The sequence below is a fragment of the Cydia amplana genome, chromosome 5, assembly GCF_948474715.1.
Source record: "Cydia amplana chromosome 5, ilCydAmpl1.1, whole genome shotgun sequence".
Classification (NCBI taxonomy): domain Eukaryota; kingdom Metazoa; phylum Arthropoda; class Insecta; order Lepidoptera; family Tortricidae; genus Cydia; species Cydia amplana.
In genome coordinates, this window is record NC_086073.1 from 6,777,001 (window position 1) to 6,794,018 (window position 17,018).

The 17,018-nt window shown below is 37.6% G+C and overlaps 2 protein-coding genes across 2 annotated transcripts; one reads left to right on the forward strand and one right to left on the reverse strand.

The window, feature by feature from the left end:
* Nucleotides 1–1,143: 1,143 nt before the first annotated feature.
* On the reverse strand, nucleotides 1,144–5,466 carry LOC134647893 (repressor of RNA polymerase III transcription MAF1 homolog). The gene is made up of 4 exons (XM_063502255.1): nucleotides 4,752–5,466; nucleotides 3,786–3,906; nucleotides 3,019–3,296; nucleotides 1,144–1,428 (listed from the first exon to the last, which is right to left on the reverse strand). The coding sequence occupies exons 1-4, from the start codon at nucleotides 4,955–4,957 to the stop codon at nucleotides 1,365–1,367; spliced, it is 669 nt and encodes a 222-aa protein (XP_063358325.1). The 5' UTR covers nucleotides 4,958–5,466; the 3' UTR covers nucleotides 1,144–1,364.
* Nucleotides 5,467–6,198: 732 nt separating this feature from the next.
* Nucleotides 6,199–16,936, forward strand: LOC134647981 (uncharacterized). The gene is made up of 10 exons (XM_063502401.1): nucleotides 6,199–6,294; nucleotides 6,823–6,892; nucleotides 7,659–7,809; nucleotides 8,178–8,431; nucleotides 9,009–9,068; nucleotides 9,797–9,883; nucleotides 9,978–10,437; nucleotides 11,292–11,449; nucleotides 12,620–12,748; nucleotides 16,818–16,936. The coding sequence occupies exons 1-10, from the start codon at nucleotides 6,272–6,274 to the stop codon at nucleotides 16,881–16,883; spliced, it is 1,458 nt and encodes a 485-aa protein (XP_063358471.1). The 5' UTR covers nucleotides 6,199–6,271; the 3' UTR covers nucleotides 16,884–16,936.
* The last annotated feature ends 82 nt before the right edge of the window (nucleotides 16,937–17,018 follow it).

A 17,018-nucleotide genomic window follows, 5' to 3' on the forward strand; every position in this document is an offset into this window, starting at 1 on the left:
CTCTATTAAATGCGGCAACCAAAACCAATGCTTAAGAGGTATTAGCCACGGCTGGGAAGTCAAGAATTGCTTGAAGAGTACGATAATTTAGGTAGTGGTGCACCATCCTGGAAGAACATAACTTAATATACTAGTCAAGCAATCCCTGTTCCTGTCGAGGTATGTTGTGCTTTTCTCGAAAAATACACGGAAAATAACAATAAAAATTATAACCCCTGTCCAAATCTTTATAAAATCCATTGCTAACATCAACACATCGAATTTTAAAATTAAAGTGGAAAACCTACGATAGGTAATTCCGTGCAAAGATATTACATGTTCAAAATATTTCGAGAACACATTTAGTTGAAATGTCAATGTGTCTGCGCCACTCCCAGTTATTATGTTAGTGAGGTAAAAAAAATGTGCTTCCTCTAAATCTAACGTACGTATTTACGTTATTAGTATGTACTTATCCAAGCCACGTGAGCCCACAACCTATTTACGTGTTTACAAAACTCGACTATGAGTTTTTCCTTTGTATCCTTGGACTATCTAATTTTACACGTCCAAAATATACATTTAGACGGCCACCGCGAGCATTCGGAGAATTCTTCACCTCTATCGCTCCTGCACTAATCGAGCGATAGAAACACAGTCGATGTATATCAATATTCACGGTGGTCCCCTGGTGTCACTAAATACCATCTTAGGGCTCACGAGGTTCATAGCGTTTGGCACGGACAGAAAAAACGCGGTTACAAAGAAAATGAACAGTGACGCGCTATCACGCCGATGCGGTTTCCGCACGCCACTTCGATGTGAGACAACCCTATGCATGTCAATAGCGATGTCCCGCTCGCACTGCGGCAACCGCATTCGCATGAAGACCGGCAAACAGAAACATTTGCGATTTATATATATGATAAAGTATAATAATTAAAATAAAAACATTATAAAGCTATATTAAATCTTACATCACATTTATAAAAACATTACAATTTTGACAGTTAGATAAAAGAGAAGATTCCGGAAAATAAAGCTACTGCGACAACCTTGTCTCCAAAATACCATCACTATATTATTCCACCTTCAAAGTACACCGAAACTAGTTCTGTATTTCGTTGAATCCTCAAAGTCAACTTCAAAATGATGAACAAACTTATGAGTCATATCAACATGTTTTGTTACAATTAACTTATGGGTAAAATAAGCAATTCGTTTTTAAGTGCAAAAACCCATCCACTGCAAAAATAATTGCCCATGTGTTGATAAAATTAAGTGTAATGTTAACAAATAATTATTCTTAATCATTAAAGTAGAAGTTATATAAGAGGTGCACATCTTACTTAAAATTAACATTGAACGACTTTGAAAAACATAATTTAATTATACTCCTCATCTTCGTCCATAGCAAAATCAACGCCAGAGTCGACCGCGCAGACTGGGCTGTGAAAGAAAATTGTATTAGTAAACAGCATTATTATTTGTATTCATAATGGTTATCTACTTCTGGTGACCAATTTCTCGAGTAACTTTGTGAAATTGTGTTGACTTTTTGTGAAAGTCAAATCAAGCCCGTTACGATATAATTTAGAATCTTGAGCGTAGTAAGGAACTCAAAAGCGCACGAGATGTAAATAACTTTGATTCACAAAACTTTTCACCTCAGCAGTGAGAACATATTAGAGAACCCGAAAAATGTATTCCTTCTTCATCACTTACCTCTATTCACTCATGTTTTCTTAAGATATACCAACAATTTAATTTTCACCTCAGCAGCTCGAACAAGGGTACTTTGCTACTTAAAAACAGTGAGCAAAATGCGATTTTGCTCACTGTTTTTAAGTAGCAAAGTACCCTTGTTCGAGCTGCTGAGGTGAAAATTAAATTTTCCCTAACAGGTATAGGTTAGGGCTTCCAAATACCGGGCCTCGCGGAATACCGGTATTAATACTGAAACTATCTTCATCAATACCGGGATCCCGGGATCCCGGTATTTATTATGACATCGAGGTTTTATTAAAAATTGGGAATTTAAAAGGCTAAATATTACACCACATAAGTTTTAATAGCCTAAAGGACAATATACAATCAAATATTGTGGCTATCTGCAATGATTAGGTACATTTTGCATTTTGCTGATTGTAAAGGCGGCTAGTCACAGTCACCAGACACTTAAGTGATAAGTGCCTGCTACGGATTTCCAGTTCCACTTTATAAATGTTATAATTATAAGTTATAACTCATTTAATGTACCTTATAATAATAACACCTTACATCACTTACATATTTATTTTAGTCAGTACAATGGGTGGCAATGAAATATACAGAATAATACAATGCCGTTGCTTGTGAACTTTATAAAACACATGTTTTGATAAATCAGAAAAACGTTGAAACGACTTATTTTATGAACTTTGTTGCTTTATTTAAGTAGAATATATGGAAAAATGCTGATCTGCTTATTGGTGTAGGTACATAGTGGTCGGTAGTAAATATTTTTGTTAGGCTTGAAATGTTTCATATCTCCAATTTTAGCAAATATGGTTAAAATACATAGTCAGGTTTTATACAGAAAGAAGCTCATACAGTGAATTTAAAACTGTTACTACAGTTCGTTGCCCTATTCGTACTTATGTTCATATCCATATCACTACCATGATTTCCAGAAATATTAATCGTGAGATATTTATCTCACGCTGATCTACTCAGATAGGTAGTACAAATTATGAAATGAAAGTGAGATAACTACTAGTTTGATGCTACTGACGTGTGTTGGGCTTGTTAATGCAGCCGAATTGGATCATTTTAATGGATATAGAGCGTTTATTCTGTACATTTCGCATGTTTTTAATAATACCGGGATCCCGGTATTGCATTTAAAAATACCGGTATTGAAAAATGACCAAAAAAACACGGGATCCCGGGATCCCGGTATTGGAAGCCCTAGTATAGGTACTATGAATTTTGCTCCCTCTAGGTCTACTAACTACTAAAAAAGTGAATAGTAAAAATGTTATCATACAATTCACAAACCTCATAGCTCTGCATGTGAAAAAAACAATCCGTTTAAGCTTCTTGTTGTAGAAGAAGTAGTTGAAGACCCAGAGGCAGCCGGGCTCGCCGAAAGGGTCGCTGGCCAGGTCGGGGCTGTAGCTGTAGATGCGGCACTCGGGCAGCGCCACCTCCTCGTCGACGGCGGCCCACAGCGCCGCGCGCAGCCCGCGCCAGCGCGCGCCGCCCACCGGCGACAGCGCGCCGTCCACCGCCGCCTGCACCCAGCTCAGTGACGGCTCCGCACTGAATTCACTGCTCTGTTGATAGCAAACATTCTCTTATTTACAACTCGAAGAATACATTTATCTAAAATTCTAATCCCTAATCTTTTAAACAAAAGGAATTGTTTATTTTATGCAGAGGTTATATTACTGCTACTGACTCCATCATAAGTGAATGGGAACAAGCCCGTTTTAAAAGAAATTTTATCATCCTATTTATATGGTTCATATTCATGTAACAGGTCACAGGATTTGTTCTTTTTAAAAACTTTTACCTGAAGGTGAATCAGCTGCTTGTTCTACATCACCCCAGCTGTTACTTAAATTTAAAACTTAATACTTTCACAATACAGTAGCTTTTTAAACGACATTGGTGCTTTAGTATGTGCCGAAGATGGATGGGAGCTGACCGCTCAACATAAATGAAACATAGGCTTTTGTTTAACAGATTATGGTTTGAGCCCATAAAATCTCTTTAGAAAATTTCAACTATACCCTAGATATAATTATCAAATTGCTAGTTACCTTTGCCATTGAAAAATCATAATCTGGAAAGGCAGAATTCAGTGTTGCAATTAAATAGAAGAGTGTCTTCCGTGAGATGGTGTCGCACAGCACACCATCCTCATCCCCAGACAAGCTCCGACTGCAACATTACAGAACACTCAATTTAATTATCTCACATTTATACTCTGTGTAGCACACCAACTAGACTAAAATAAATCTAGTGTTTATTTAATTATATGTGCATCTTGGATTATTCGTATAAATTTATTAGTATAAAATTCAAGAAGTAAGTGTCAATTCAGAGATAAGTAGATTACATTTTGCTCTATTATAAATAATTTAGAAAGCTTAAAAAATAAAAAGTACATGTTTTTTTTTCATTCTTATGATATTTTCTGTTAATTTAATTAATAATTTATATTTTGTTTGCGATATTTTTTAAATAATTTATTGTAACAGTTAAACAGTAGGTTCTTAGCATGGTACACGCTACATCTGTGGTAAATGGTATATTATAACTATTAAGAATTACAATACTATACAATACATACATACAATATTACTATTTAAAAACCTAAGTTAGAGAAACTTCACCATGTTTTCTATTTCTGTGATTATTCTAGAATATCATAAAAACAACAATCAATTTAATTTTACTCATAACAGGTTCAAGAAACTTCTGTTTAAATACAAACAGATAGCATTATGATAAGGCTCATTAACACAACACAACCACTAATAACATTTACGTTTCACACTTGTTTGGTTTTAATACAGAGTAGGCAAGATGATTATATGAGATAGCATTAAAATAGTTTGTATTATTTATATTGAATACTCTCAAGAGTAATGGGAATAGGTCACATTGTATAGATAATTCAATAGAAAGTGTACCTGTTTTCATTGCCTTTTGAGTGTATTGCAATACCAATTCATGTCAACCTCAAGCATTTCCTTTTTAAACACATAATTCAGAAGAGATACCTATACATGACCCCTTCAGGTGGAGACAGGGCTTGCAGGTCACGGGAGGTCTCTCCATCAGCAGTGAATCGTTTGTAGAAGGCTTTCTCGGTTCCAGCCATCTTGCAACTGTAGCTCTCTACGCGGCTCTGAACAGCGCTATCACCGTTCAGGATTGACAGGGCGCTGCTCAGGGCCTCCAGACGACCACTCTCCAAGAGTTTCATTTTTTCAGTTTCTCTATTTAGTACGCAATAAGACTTTACCCACACAAACTTCTTGCTATTGAAACTGTAAAATTATTCGTGCAGCTGGGTGCACTACTTCTGTACATAGCCGACGGGTGTATGAATATTCCTTTTCTTTTGGAATGAAGAAGCTTCACACTCGGAATCAGATTCGTCTTCTGGTCTTCTTCAGCGCTGATGGAATGCGGGTACATCACAAATAAGAAAAGAAAGTTTAGTTTACAAATCGCTATATAACGAAGCAAAAGTATTTTTAGCTTGTTATGAGTTGGGCCAAGATCGCGTCCACTTCACTTCACTTGTCCTACAAAAACTGAACAAACACTATTTTGTGCTAGAGATCATAATCCATAGAAGACATCGTCGTAAAATATCACTGGTAATTTTATTTTAAGTTATTTACACGAAATAATCAACACTTAGCAATTTTTATATAAATTTACAAACAAAGAAGGAAAATAGAAATTGTTGATTTCGCAGCCATCAAACGAGTAATACGACTTACGAGTATAGACAAGAAAAGACTAGAATCATGAATCTAGTATTTTACCTGGATCGAGCATGAGGGGTGGGGGGAAATGACCGAACGGGATAGTCTTATGTATCTTTCAGTAGGAGTAGCAGCGAAACCGCCAATATTGTTTGTCCTTGTCACAGTCTCACATTTTTTTTAATTCCCCACCGTAAATTAGTATGGGTAATGATGGGATTACGGTGGGCAACAAATAAATTCGACCAATCATAGTGTCGCATTGGATGTTTTGTCCCTCACGGAGGCACTCATACCACTTCTATAAGATTCTACCTTCTATGACTAGAATAGAAAAAAAAAACTGGAAACTACTCTCTATGGTTACTGTTCGAGATCAAGATTTAACCGTTTCTTTACTAAATCGTAATGGAAAAAAGTCATGAAAATACGGCTGAGAGCTGTCAAACGCAGCACGGCGGCATTCTTCGATTTTGACATTTGCCGTGCTTATTTTTGTTTATGTGACGGTTCGGTGTTCGGTTTACAACGTATCTTGTTAGTAGTTTGTGGTTTACAATACAACTTTTCATGTATTTCGTGCATCGTATTGTAGCTGGAGAAGTCCCTCGCTAATTAAAATAATTAATTTGTTATCAAGTTTAAAATTAGTAACTGAAGACGCAGAAGATAGGCGATGGATTGGCTACCATCCACTAAGATTTAAGGTTTTGTAATTTACGTATACAAATTTCCGTGGTTTAGTCCATGGGTTTATAGAAGTTGCGCCTGCGTATCTAGTACGGTTCGGGGAAAACCCTAAAATGTCTGAATCACCGCCGATCGGGTAAGTCAACCTTTTAAGAAATAATGTTTAATAATGTAGTAGTTCTATATAATTAAGACAGTTTGTATCGGGATGTATTTCTTAATTATTAAAAAAAAACTAAGCCTTAATAGGGCTGCCATCAGCTAAGTACAATTCCTATGCTTAACTAAGTTCAAAAAAACTTAGACTATCTTTATTTATGGGAGATGAATCATGAAGTTTCGTGAACGTCAGCTGCCGCTCCGTTAGCGGGCTAAAATTTACATTACAGACCGTTGATTTGAGGGGGCTTTGGGGAAAAGGAGGGGGGGGGGGAGACGACTACCCTATAGTTTAGGAGATAGTCCTCTACCCCTCTGACCCTCCCTCCCTCCCAGCCTCTCACCCCCTAATTGAAATTTAATTTGCTAGGTATAGGATAGGGATTGTAGGCAGTTATCAGTACCTCTTAGTATGAAGCCCTCCTTACTGTTTTTATTGTTTGCATCATTTATAAATCAAGTTTATCATTTTAATGTTGTTTTTTTATTTCATGTGTAATATAAGTAATGAGCCTGCTGCTAAAAGAGCCCGCATTGATGATGATGATAATGATGAAGTGGAGAGAAATGATAATGTAAGACTTTATTGGCATTATACTCATATTCATTATCATTCATGACAATCAAATAAAGGTATCATCTGTATGGATCATTTGTTCAAATTGAATGTAGAAACTTTCCACAATAAAAAAGGAAAAATAAAATCAACATGTATTAACAGTAGTGTAATCTTGATTAACTAACTAAATTAACCCACAAAAATTTTCATTCAGAGAATAAAATCATCATCCTAACCATGTATCTATTAGATTAGTAGATCATGGATGACCATATATTGCATGTGAAATTTAAGAAAAAAAATATTACAGATAATTTTATGATATAATATTTTATAATTGCTATAGCTAATACTAGACTAGCACATAGGGTAAGTCATCAATTACTGGCCACCTTATACTAAAAATGGATTTTGTTCAACTATATACAGAATTCATTTTTAGTATAAGGTGACCAGTTATTAAAGAGTCATTGTAATTGAAGATGCCAGTAGTATTTGACGATTTACCCTACTGTACAATTGTACATACCTTAAATTTTAAGATAAGTAAAGGTTTTAAAATAACCTATTTTCTGAATATCCACTACCACAAGAACTCTATACAGCAACCAAACAAAAATTATAATAAATGAACTTTTATCATTTTTCCCTGGACTTCAAATATACTCAAGAGTTGCTCTTATTAGTGTTCTTGGGTAAACTTGTATAGAATTTCCAAATGAGGTGACAGGTGATCCATTTACATTCACAACTTCATCATTAATTCAAGCTTATTTTTACAGATTGAAATATGTGCAGATGAGCCAACCATATTGGAATTTCTGAACAGAGATGTCCTGAGCATTATATTGGATAAATTGAGTACTGATGACATTTTGGGCACAATAACAGTTAGCAGGAAGTGGCGTAATGCAATTTTGGAGTATTTGGAAGGTTCTTTCACCACTTTAATTTTTATTAATAATTTAATTTTGTCTTGTTTTTCCTTAATTCTAAAAAAAATTATACCTATACATATATCTTAGTTTTTTTACATCTGCTATAGAAGTAAAACTATCCCAGTGATGTCAGTGGCGTTATTAAATATCATAATATGAAGATAATTCCCAGTTATTACAAGTGCCAAAAAGTTTTAGTAACAAATGAAAGTAATAAGCACCACCTCCATCTCTGCATCCAGAAAATGCCTTGTTAGAGCAAAGCAAAATATATAGAATTTAATACTAACTAGAGCAACACTGGCAGACCTCTACCAAACCTTCCTTTGTTTTGACTAATTTGTGTTTGTTTATCTATTTCAGGTTCACATTATTGCTTCGAACACTACTATTTGCCTAGGTTACATTTTGTGCCACGTCTCCTCGGCTTAGTAAGCACCAATGACGTGCGTGGTAGTCGCTCCACGCCATTTGACACATGTGTTGGAGGTTTGCGAAATTTTCAAACTAAAATCATGGAGTTGGGCCCAGGAATCGTCAAGATTATATTGGATTGCCTTAACGAGAACAGCTTGAAAACAATCACCCAGAATTGTCCTAATTTAAAAGAACTGACGGTATGTACTGTACCTAATTGTAGAATGTGACAAAGTCGAAAATGCTCTGTAGGTACCTCTAAATTTGGTATAAAGATTTATAGTGTCTTTCTTAATTTCGGTTTCGGCACGCATCGGCCGAAGACTCTGTTTCGGCCAAAAAACTGCCGAACCCTTTGGCCGCGCCGAAACTTATAAAATAATGTTTCAACGGATTACTGGTGGACCTTATCTTTTTGCAATAAGGTATTCGAATTGTTAAAACGAATTATGGTACCAGTTTAAAAGATTTTAATTTTTATTAAGGAATTAACAAAAAGCGCTAAAAATAAAATATTCCAAATATTTGCCTATAAATACTTATCTAAGTTTTCAAACATCGCTGAACATGTTATGTACGTTTTGGTATTAATAATAATAATAATAATCAATTGCCCCGCTACTGGCGGCACACTGGGTTAACTTTTTTTTTTAAGTATTTTGTATTGTTTTTGTACGTGTCTTTATATTTTATTTTTAAATCCATATTATAAAATAACCTAACTTAAGTTTGAAGAGAAATAAAGAAATAATCAATTATATATGAAATTATTTGTAGGTAGTTGCAATGCAAGAACATTCCACCCACGAGGTATTTTTACGGAATGGAACACGACAGGTATTGTAATAGACACTTAGTTGCTTATGATAATTTATAATTGTAGGTACGTTATGTTATAGATACCTACACTCAAAAGCATAGAGAAGTAGGTAAGCTTAGTTAGAGTTCTCAACTGCTTACTAAGCAGGGATGTTGCGGATGCTAATTTTTTGACATCCCCGGATGCGGATGCGGATATTTAATGGCTCACATCCGCGGATGCGGATGCGGTTGCGGATGTCAAGATTAGGTACTTAGAAAACGTCAAATATTACATTTTTAGTATTTTTTATAATAAAAAAAACGAAACGTTTAGTATTTGAGCAAGAATATAGGTGCGTTATATTTAATAAACAGTAACTTCGCCGACTTTTCTGGATCTAGACGATTTCGTTAAGGTAATAACGAAATTACCTAGCACTTACGCCGCCGCTAAGACGTTCCTGTACCGACTTGTTCGACATCCGCATCCGCATAAGCTCCGCATCGATTTTATGCGGATGCAGATGCGGATGTTGAAAATAATGCGGAAGTTACGCGGTTGCGGATGTTCGCAACATCCCTGATTCGAAGCATGATTTTTGGATGATTTTAGGAGGGGGGTCAAAAATCGTCAAATATGTGCGTCAGAAAGTATATTATATGTATCAAAGTATAAGTACACGGTGCGAGTCAAACGAACTCGCACTTGACTTGTTTCTTTATAATTGTTTAATGAACACATATTTGTTTTATTCGGTCAATAGTGTGAACCGCTGTCGTTTACCGAGGAGGTCCGGCAATGCTTGCAGGAGTTGCAGTTGAAACGTGTCATGTTCATCGATTGCAAGATCGTAAGTGTAGTTTTATATAAATCGCAATATTAAACTATCACAAATATTATAGACTCTCGGTTTCGTAGTACAATATTACAGATATTTATTTCAGGTAAACGATGAATATGTCAGCGAGTTTCTTAAGAGCGACTCCATCGAAGAACTAATAGTCACCCGTGGTTCATCAGTGGAAGGAGATTGCTTGTCCTGTCTGAGCCAGAAGAAGGAGAATAACTTAAAATCCCTTCGCCTAGTCGGTTGCGAGTTGGAGTACTTGGACCGCGCCGTCGCTAACCACCTAACCAAGCTTACGACGTTAGACCTAAGCAACAACTCTTTTGAGTTACTACAATGTTTACCCCCGTTGTTGGACAAAATGTCTGATTTGGAATATTTATTTTTGAATTGCTATCCGTATACGGACTCGGGAAAGGTATTTGCGGAGTCCCTCGGTCGGCTCGGCCGTTTGAAGCACCTCAGTCTGTGTTGGAACGATAACGTGAGCGACGAATGGCTGGAGGCCGTGGCGCGAGGATGCCCGGGGCTGCAAACTTTGGACATCGAGACAAAAAGTAAACAGAAATCTTTATTTGTTGTGCACTTTGTACTAAGTAGGTACAACACTGTATAACTCACCTATTATTAGACGATTAAAGCATTTATCCGTTTATCACATTGATGCATTTTCCGCAGTACGAGCATGACATCGTCTCTGTGTGATACGCTTTAACAATGATCGATTCATTTTCACTATGTATGTAAGTATTTAAACTCATTTAACCTGATCAGAATAGGCTTTATTTATGGAAATTAACATTGAGTTTAAACCATCCTAGACTGCATCGGCACTTACAATCAGGTGAGATTGTGGTCAAATGCTTACCTATTTCTAATAAAAAAAAACCGGATGGTGAAATACAAGATGGGAGTTAAATATTAACACTTTGAACGCCACGCCTATCGTTGTGCGGCGCGTTCTTGTGAACCTTGTCGGAATGCACGAAAGTTGCAAGGCTGTAGCTGCGCGTGGTAGTCAAATTGTTACACATAAACAATAGGAGGCTACATGACTAATTTTCATTTATGGTATCAATCGATCGGGTTTGTTTTCCGGATCAAATGTCTATATGGGACCCATTGCATTAAAGCAACACATAAGTCAGAAATTATAGTCAAAGTCCGACAGATATAGTTGCTATACTTACAAATATTTTTGGATAAAATGTAAGGAATCGAATGGTATCCTTAACTTATTTCGCTCTTGGAAGTTAAAAAAAAACTTAAATTTTCAGGTGCTGTATTTTTATATTATTTCCATATATTTTTTAATATCTACAATATTGTGATAAATTGCTCATAATTTGCTATCTATTTTACTAGATTTTGTTATAAAATTCAACATGTGTCATCATCCCTATTGTCGCAGCTTCCGGGTACCGGCTGGACCGCGCTACGGTGACCGCGGCGGGCATACTCGCGCTGTGCCGCGCCGCGCCCGCCCTCGAGCACCTCGGCCTCGCCGGCAACGGGGACGTCACCGACGCCACGGTGGCCGACATAGCGGCCGCCTGCCCCAAGCTCGAGGTAATATACCACTATTATGACCCTACAACTACATCCACTAAACCACGCTCTCCTGAAAGTCCTAAACGAGACACGTTTGGACCAGGGATGTTGCGAACATCCGCATCCGCAACCGCGGAACTTCCGCATTATTTTCAACATCCGCATCTGCATCCGCATAAAATCGATGCGGAGCTTATGCGGATGGGGATGTGGAACAAGTCCGTACAGGAACGTCTTAGCGGCGGCGTAAGTGCTAGGTAATTTTGTCATTACCTATAACGAAATCGTCTAGATTACTGTTACTGTTTATTAAATATAACGCACCTATATTCTTGCGCAAATACTAAACGATACTTTTTTTTTTATAAAAAAAATACAAAAAATGTAATATTTGGCTTTTTCTAAGTAACTAATCTTGACATCCGCATCCGCGGATGTGCGCCTTTAAATATCCGCATCCGCATCCATGGATGTCAAAAAATCTGCATCCGCAGCATCTCTGGTTTGGACGTCACCGACGCCACGGTGACCGCTATTGCCGCCTGCCCCAAAATTGAGATAACAGAGGTGTTACAGCCCTTTTTCGATCAAACCACGCTTTCCTGAAATAGACACGTTTGGTCGTGACTGATGCGACCCTGGATGCCATGGTAACTGTCTGCCCGAAGCTTGGGGTAACAGTAATGTCAGCTGTCTACGAAGCAGGAGGTCCTGGGTTCGCATATATATGTGTTTAATATTTAAAACTTTCGCGTTTTGAACACATATTAACTCACATTTATAGACGGGTCTAACGCGAAATTTATTCACATACCTTTATTTACCGACGTTTCGACACAAGTTTCACTGGTCATGGTCGCGGCTAACTGATGTCCCAGCAAAATGTCAAAACAGAGACATAACTCTAGAGATAATTAACATTATGTGTAGTGGGTGGTTTGAAAATGTGATGTCTACCCCAAACTTTTTCATACACTTTTCGTCGGGTAGTTGAACAAATATCTGTTTTGACATTTTGCTGGGACATCAGTTAGCCGCGACCATGACCAGTGAAACCTGTGTCAAAACGTCGGTAAATAAAGGTATGTGAATAAATTTCGCGTTAGACCCGTCTACAAATGTGAGTTAATATGTATATGTGTTTAGCTTTTAAGATTCGTTATCTTACGTGTTGTCTCTTACTTCCAGTCTGTGGACTTGCGCGGGTGTGCGCAGATAGCGCAGAACACGGCCATTTTGACGGCGCTGGCGGCGCCGCGGCGCCCGGCGGGGCCGCTGCGCCTGCGGCTCGCGCGCACCGCGGCCAACACATACCAGGTAATGGTAACGTCAAGTCTAACATTCCCTTTGTACTTACATCAATGTTGTTTTACAATAGGTACTATTATCAAAGTCTAGTAAATAGAGACCAGCTACAATCTCCACAGAACACCGCGTATTCCGCATGCGGGCGCAATATTGTGAGCGTTCACATAAGGTTGAGAATATGCCTAATAAAAACTTGACTTGTACACATGGTGCTACTTTACCGCCCTAGTGCAGTAATTAGCACAATACGTGCCTATGTGGAAAATATAAAGGGCCATTATGTACTGTAAAATACACGTGCGAAAAGGTAACTCACAACCAGTGGCGATAAATTGAAACACGACCGAAGGGAGTGTTTTAAATCGACACGAGTTCCTACTTTTCGCACTTGTATCGTAATGTACTATTATTATTCTTTAAATCTACTACTGTGCCTATGTATGAAAGTGGGCAGGCAAGTCTAACTCATATGTAGAATTTGAACATGCGAAACCCTCTGACTATAAAGCTGGATCCGCGCTTGTTTCCAGTGGCGTAGCGTAGCCGTGTGCGAAATCGCATATGCGAGGCCCTTTTCTTTCACTGTGCCTGAAGGGGCCTCGCGCGAGGCCGTGGGCGACGGCCCACTTCGCCCACGCCTAGCTACGCCACTGCTTGTTTCCCTACGCCAGCGGTTCTCAATCTTTTTTTGACGGAACCCTAGGGTTCCGCGGAACACACTTTGAGAATGGCTGCCCTACGCAAATAACTAAAATGTATGTATGTATGTAACTATAATTCAAAGGGTGTAGCAGGATAAGCCTTCAAAAATTGCCCCCAAAGCTTTGAGTTCAAAACTACTACCAGTTGATGCCCCGTCAAATGAAAATAATCCACACCAATTTTTAACCCTCTACTGCCGCCTGGAACCCCGTGACATTCATTTAACCCTAAAAAGTTTTTATTTTTTTTCTCAAAAAGTATAAAACGGACAATTATGAAATTTTTCATAAATGTTGATGTCATCTATACAAACTATCAAAAAAAAAACTAACTCTCTACTTACTTATTTTCCTAGAAAAAAACCTAAATAAAAAAATAAAACACCCTGTATATCAGTTCAAGCTCGTCGTACTATCACCATTTTTGTACTAATTATTAACCAACTACCTATCTACATAATATATAAGTTTCATGTAAATAACAAAGGTGGAACAGTGTGAAAATATAAGTATTGTTCAGTACGTACCATGTATGTAACACGCTTACCAAACGTTGACGACACTAGTAAAAGATATCGGCCCGCCAACCGGGAAGCCATCCGTAATCATTTTTTTTTTGTTAATTTGAAATGGAGGACAAATGAAACTCATTAATACTTATTCGAACAAGTGTTTCTGTTTATTTTACTTTATTGTTTTGTAAAAAGGTACTACGTAATTGAGTTACTTAGCATTTTATGTAAGTTCTTGAGTCCTGCAAGCGAAATAAATTAAAAAAAATGGCCCTCGGCCGTGATGCTGGCCGTGTTCGATTTTCAAATATTTTTTTCGTAATTAACAAAAAAAAAATGATTACGGATGGCTTCCCGGTTGGCGGGCCGATATCTTTTACTAGTGTCGTCAACGTTTGGTAAGCGTGTTACATACATGGTACGTACTGAACAATACTTATATTTTCACACTGTTCCACCTTTGTTATTTACATGAAACTTATATATTATGTAGATAGGTAGTTGGTTAATAATTAGTACAAAAATGGTGATAGTACGACGAGCTTGAACTGATATACAGGGTGTTTTATTTTTTTATTTAGGTTTTTTTCTAGGAAAATAAGTAAGTAGAGAGTTAGTTTTTTTTTTGATAGTTTGTATTAGATATGAGCGCCGCGCCGGCGCGCCGCCGCCGCCGACGAAATTTTCGCGCCGCCGCCGCCGACGCTGCCCTATCGGCGTGGCATCGGCGTGACCTTGGTAGTTACTACTACTTTCAGAGGTTTAGGAACCAGATAATATATCTTAAATCGAGTTTAGATCTATAACGGCGCCACTTCGAATAGTTTATAGGCATTCAAAAGGTATTTTAGGCCCATATAATTCAAAAATATCGAAGGTAAATGCAAATTTATTTGTCTAGTAACCGCGCTACTAGTCTTGGGGAAACGATTTTTTTAATATCAATTTAAACATCAATATGCTCGTAATAAACATACTGATTTCCTTCCATTTTTATTGTGGAACGTACATTACAATTTATAGATTGTATATACACTAGATATGTCAATCACAATGAAAAAATTACCTGTGATCAAATCAACTCTGGCTAACGTGAGACTCGAATCTTTGGAGTATCGACCCAATGCATAACTAATTTTGCCAACTGTTAACCATCCGTCATTTACCGCGAATTTAACCATTGCAAGCATGATTAATCGTCTTTAAAAGGTATAAAAAGGGGTTAATTTTGAGATATTAATGGTTTCCACGTCCAAATGTCCAGCCGTTGGCTTCGCGCGGAAGGGCGTCGGAATCGGGTCTTATTTAAACTTGGCCACTGATCAAATTTCAAGCTTTGCTCTCTCGCAGCTCAATCTTTGGCCTTGCATCGCTTGCATGGAAGTAAGCCACTATCTGAACCTGTAAGTTTTTGGCCCTGTTTGGAGCTCAGCTTTCGGCCTCTTTTAAAACTCTTGAGCATTGGTCCTTGTCTGATCTTAGCTCCATTGCAGCTCGGCCTTTGGCGTCGCACGAATGCGCCCGCAGGAAAGCTCCAGATCTTTAACACTATGGCTTCGGTCTTTATTAGCCTTCGCCCTCGCTCTGCTCTCTTGTAGCTCCGCCTCGCACAGAAGCGCGCTGTTGGCGTTCGATTCTTAGCTGTATGCTTACCTGCAGCTTATCCTCTGGCCTCGCATTGGGAGGCGTCGAAATCAAGTCTTCGGTGTTACATGGAGCTCGGCCTTGGGCCTCACTTTTTGACATAAATCGGTTTTGTTGGGTCGATGTTGGTTAATGACGGAGCTCGATTTTATTAAAAAAAAAAATTAAAATTTAAATCTATTTATTTCGCTAAAAAAGTACTTAAATCTACATACATTTGTGTGCAAAATCTCTAGTATGAGATTATGTGCGCGGTCACTAAAACTCGCGTTTTGATGTTACCTAATAATACATTGAGTAATTCGAAATGTAAATATCTACTTTTCTTAATTTAACTAATGGGTTTATTTTAGTTTGTTTGCCAGTATATTTGCCAGAGCATTATCATTTGTGAAATATTCCTTTAGAATTTTATTGAGTTACGATGATTTTCTATTTTCTAAAATGTGTACTAATTCCTTAGGTAATTTATTTAATATATCTGAACTGTCGACAAGACGTTCCCTGATACAGTATATCCGCAATTTTTAACTTACCACAAAAGATAAGGGCCTCGCTAAGATCTTCCGGCCTGAACCTCGCCAAGATTAAGACCGCCTTTGATGCAGCGCGATACCGCCTATCCACAGTTTATACGATATAAAACTTTTTTCGTATCATTACTCAATAAATTATCCTTGAAAAAAGAAAAAGCATTTATTTTATAACTTTCTTACAGCAAAAACATGTTTTTTCGGTAAAATTTTGGTTTGAATTTTTTTTTTTTCATTAATCGAAGGTGTTTCAAGGCCACGCCGCCGATTCGCCGCCGCCGCCGACCAATTTTGACCGGCGCGCCGCCGCCGGCTAAATGCCTATCGGCGCTCATATCTAGTTTGTATAGATGACATCAACATTTATGAAAAATTTCATAATTGTCCGTTTTATACTTTTTGAGAAAAAAAATAAAAACTTTTTAGGGTTAAATGAATGTCACGGGGTTCCAGGCGGCAGTAGAGGGTTAAAAATTGGTGTGGATTATTTTCATTTGACGGGGCATCAACTGGTAGTAGTTTTGAACTCAAAGCTTTGGGGGCAATTTTTGAAGGCTTATCCTGCTACACCCTTTAACGCTATCTATAACAATGATGAGTACCTCCGTGGCGTTGAAAGGGTGCTGGGTGTTGTCACTTTTAGAAGTAGGTACCTACTATGTTATTATCCTTTATTATTTGTTTTCAGACACGGGCACCACAAGGACTGATTTTTGACTTCGTAGACGCTCCGAGGTTGTTTAGATTAGTGTAAACAATACACAGGAAACAGTTTCTGGGATTTATCCTAATCCAGGTAACTAATGAGTTATACTTACTCCAAAGTAGAAAGTTGATTTTTTGATACGATTTGTTTCATTTATAATAATTTTATATGATGTCGTTACGT

Excerpts from the sequence above, each read along its gene's own strand:
- LOC134647893 (XM_063502255.1), bottom strand. The coding sequence starts at position 4,957 with ATGAAACTCTTGGAGAGTGGTCGTCTGGAGGCCCTGAGCAGCGCCCTG. Across the intron at positions 3,297-3,785 it reads ATGATTTTTCAATGGCAAAG|AGCAGTGAATTCAGTGCGGA; the intron begins GTAACTAGCAAT and ends TGCTATCAACAG. Across the intron at positions 1,429-3,018 it reads TTCACATGCAGAGCTATGAG|CCCAGTCTGCGCGGTCGACT; the intron begins GTTTGTGAATTG and ends TTTCTTTCACAG.
- LOC134647981 (XM_063502401.1), top strand. The coding sequence starts at position 6,272 with ATGTCTGAATCACCGCCGATCGG. Across the intron at positions 8,432-9,008 it reads CTAATTTAAAAGAACTGACG|GTAGTTGCAATGCAAGAACA; the intron begins GTATGTACTGTA and ends AATTATTTGTAG. Across the intron at positions 9,069-9,796 it reads TACGGAATGGAACACGACAG|TGTGAACCGCTGTCGTTTAC; the intron begins GTATTGTAATAG and ends TTCGGTCAATAG.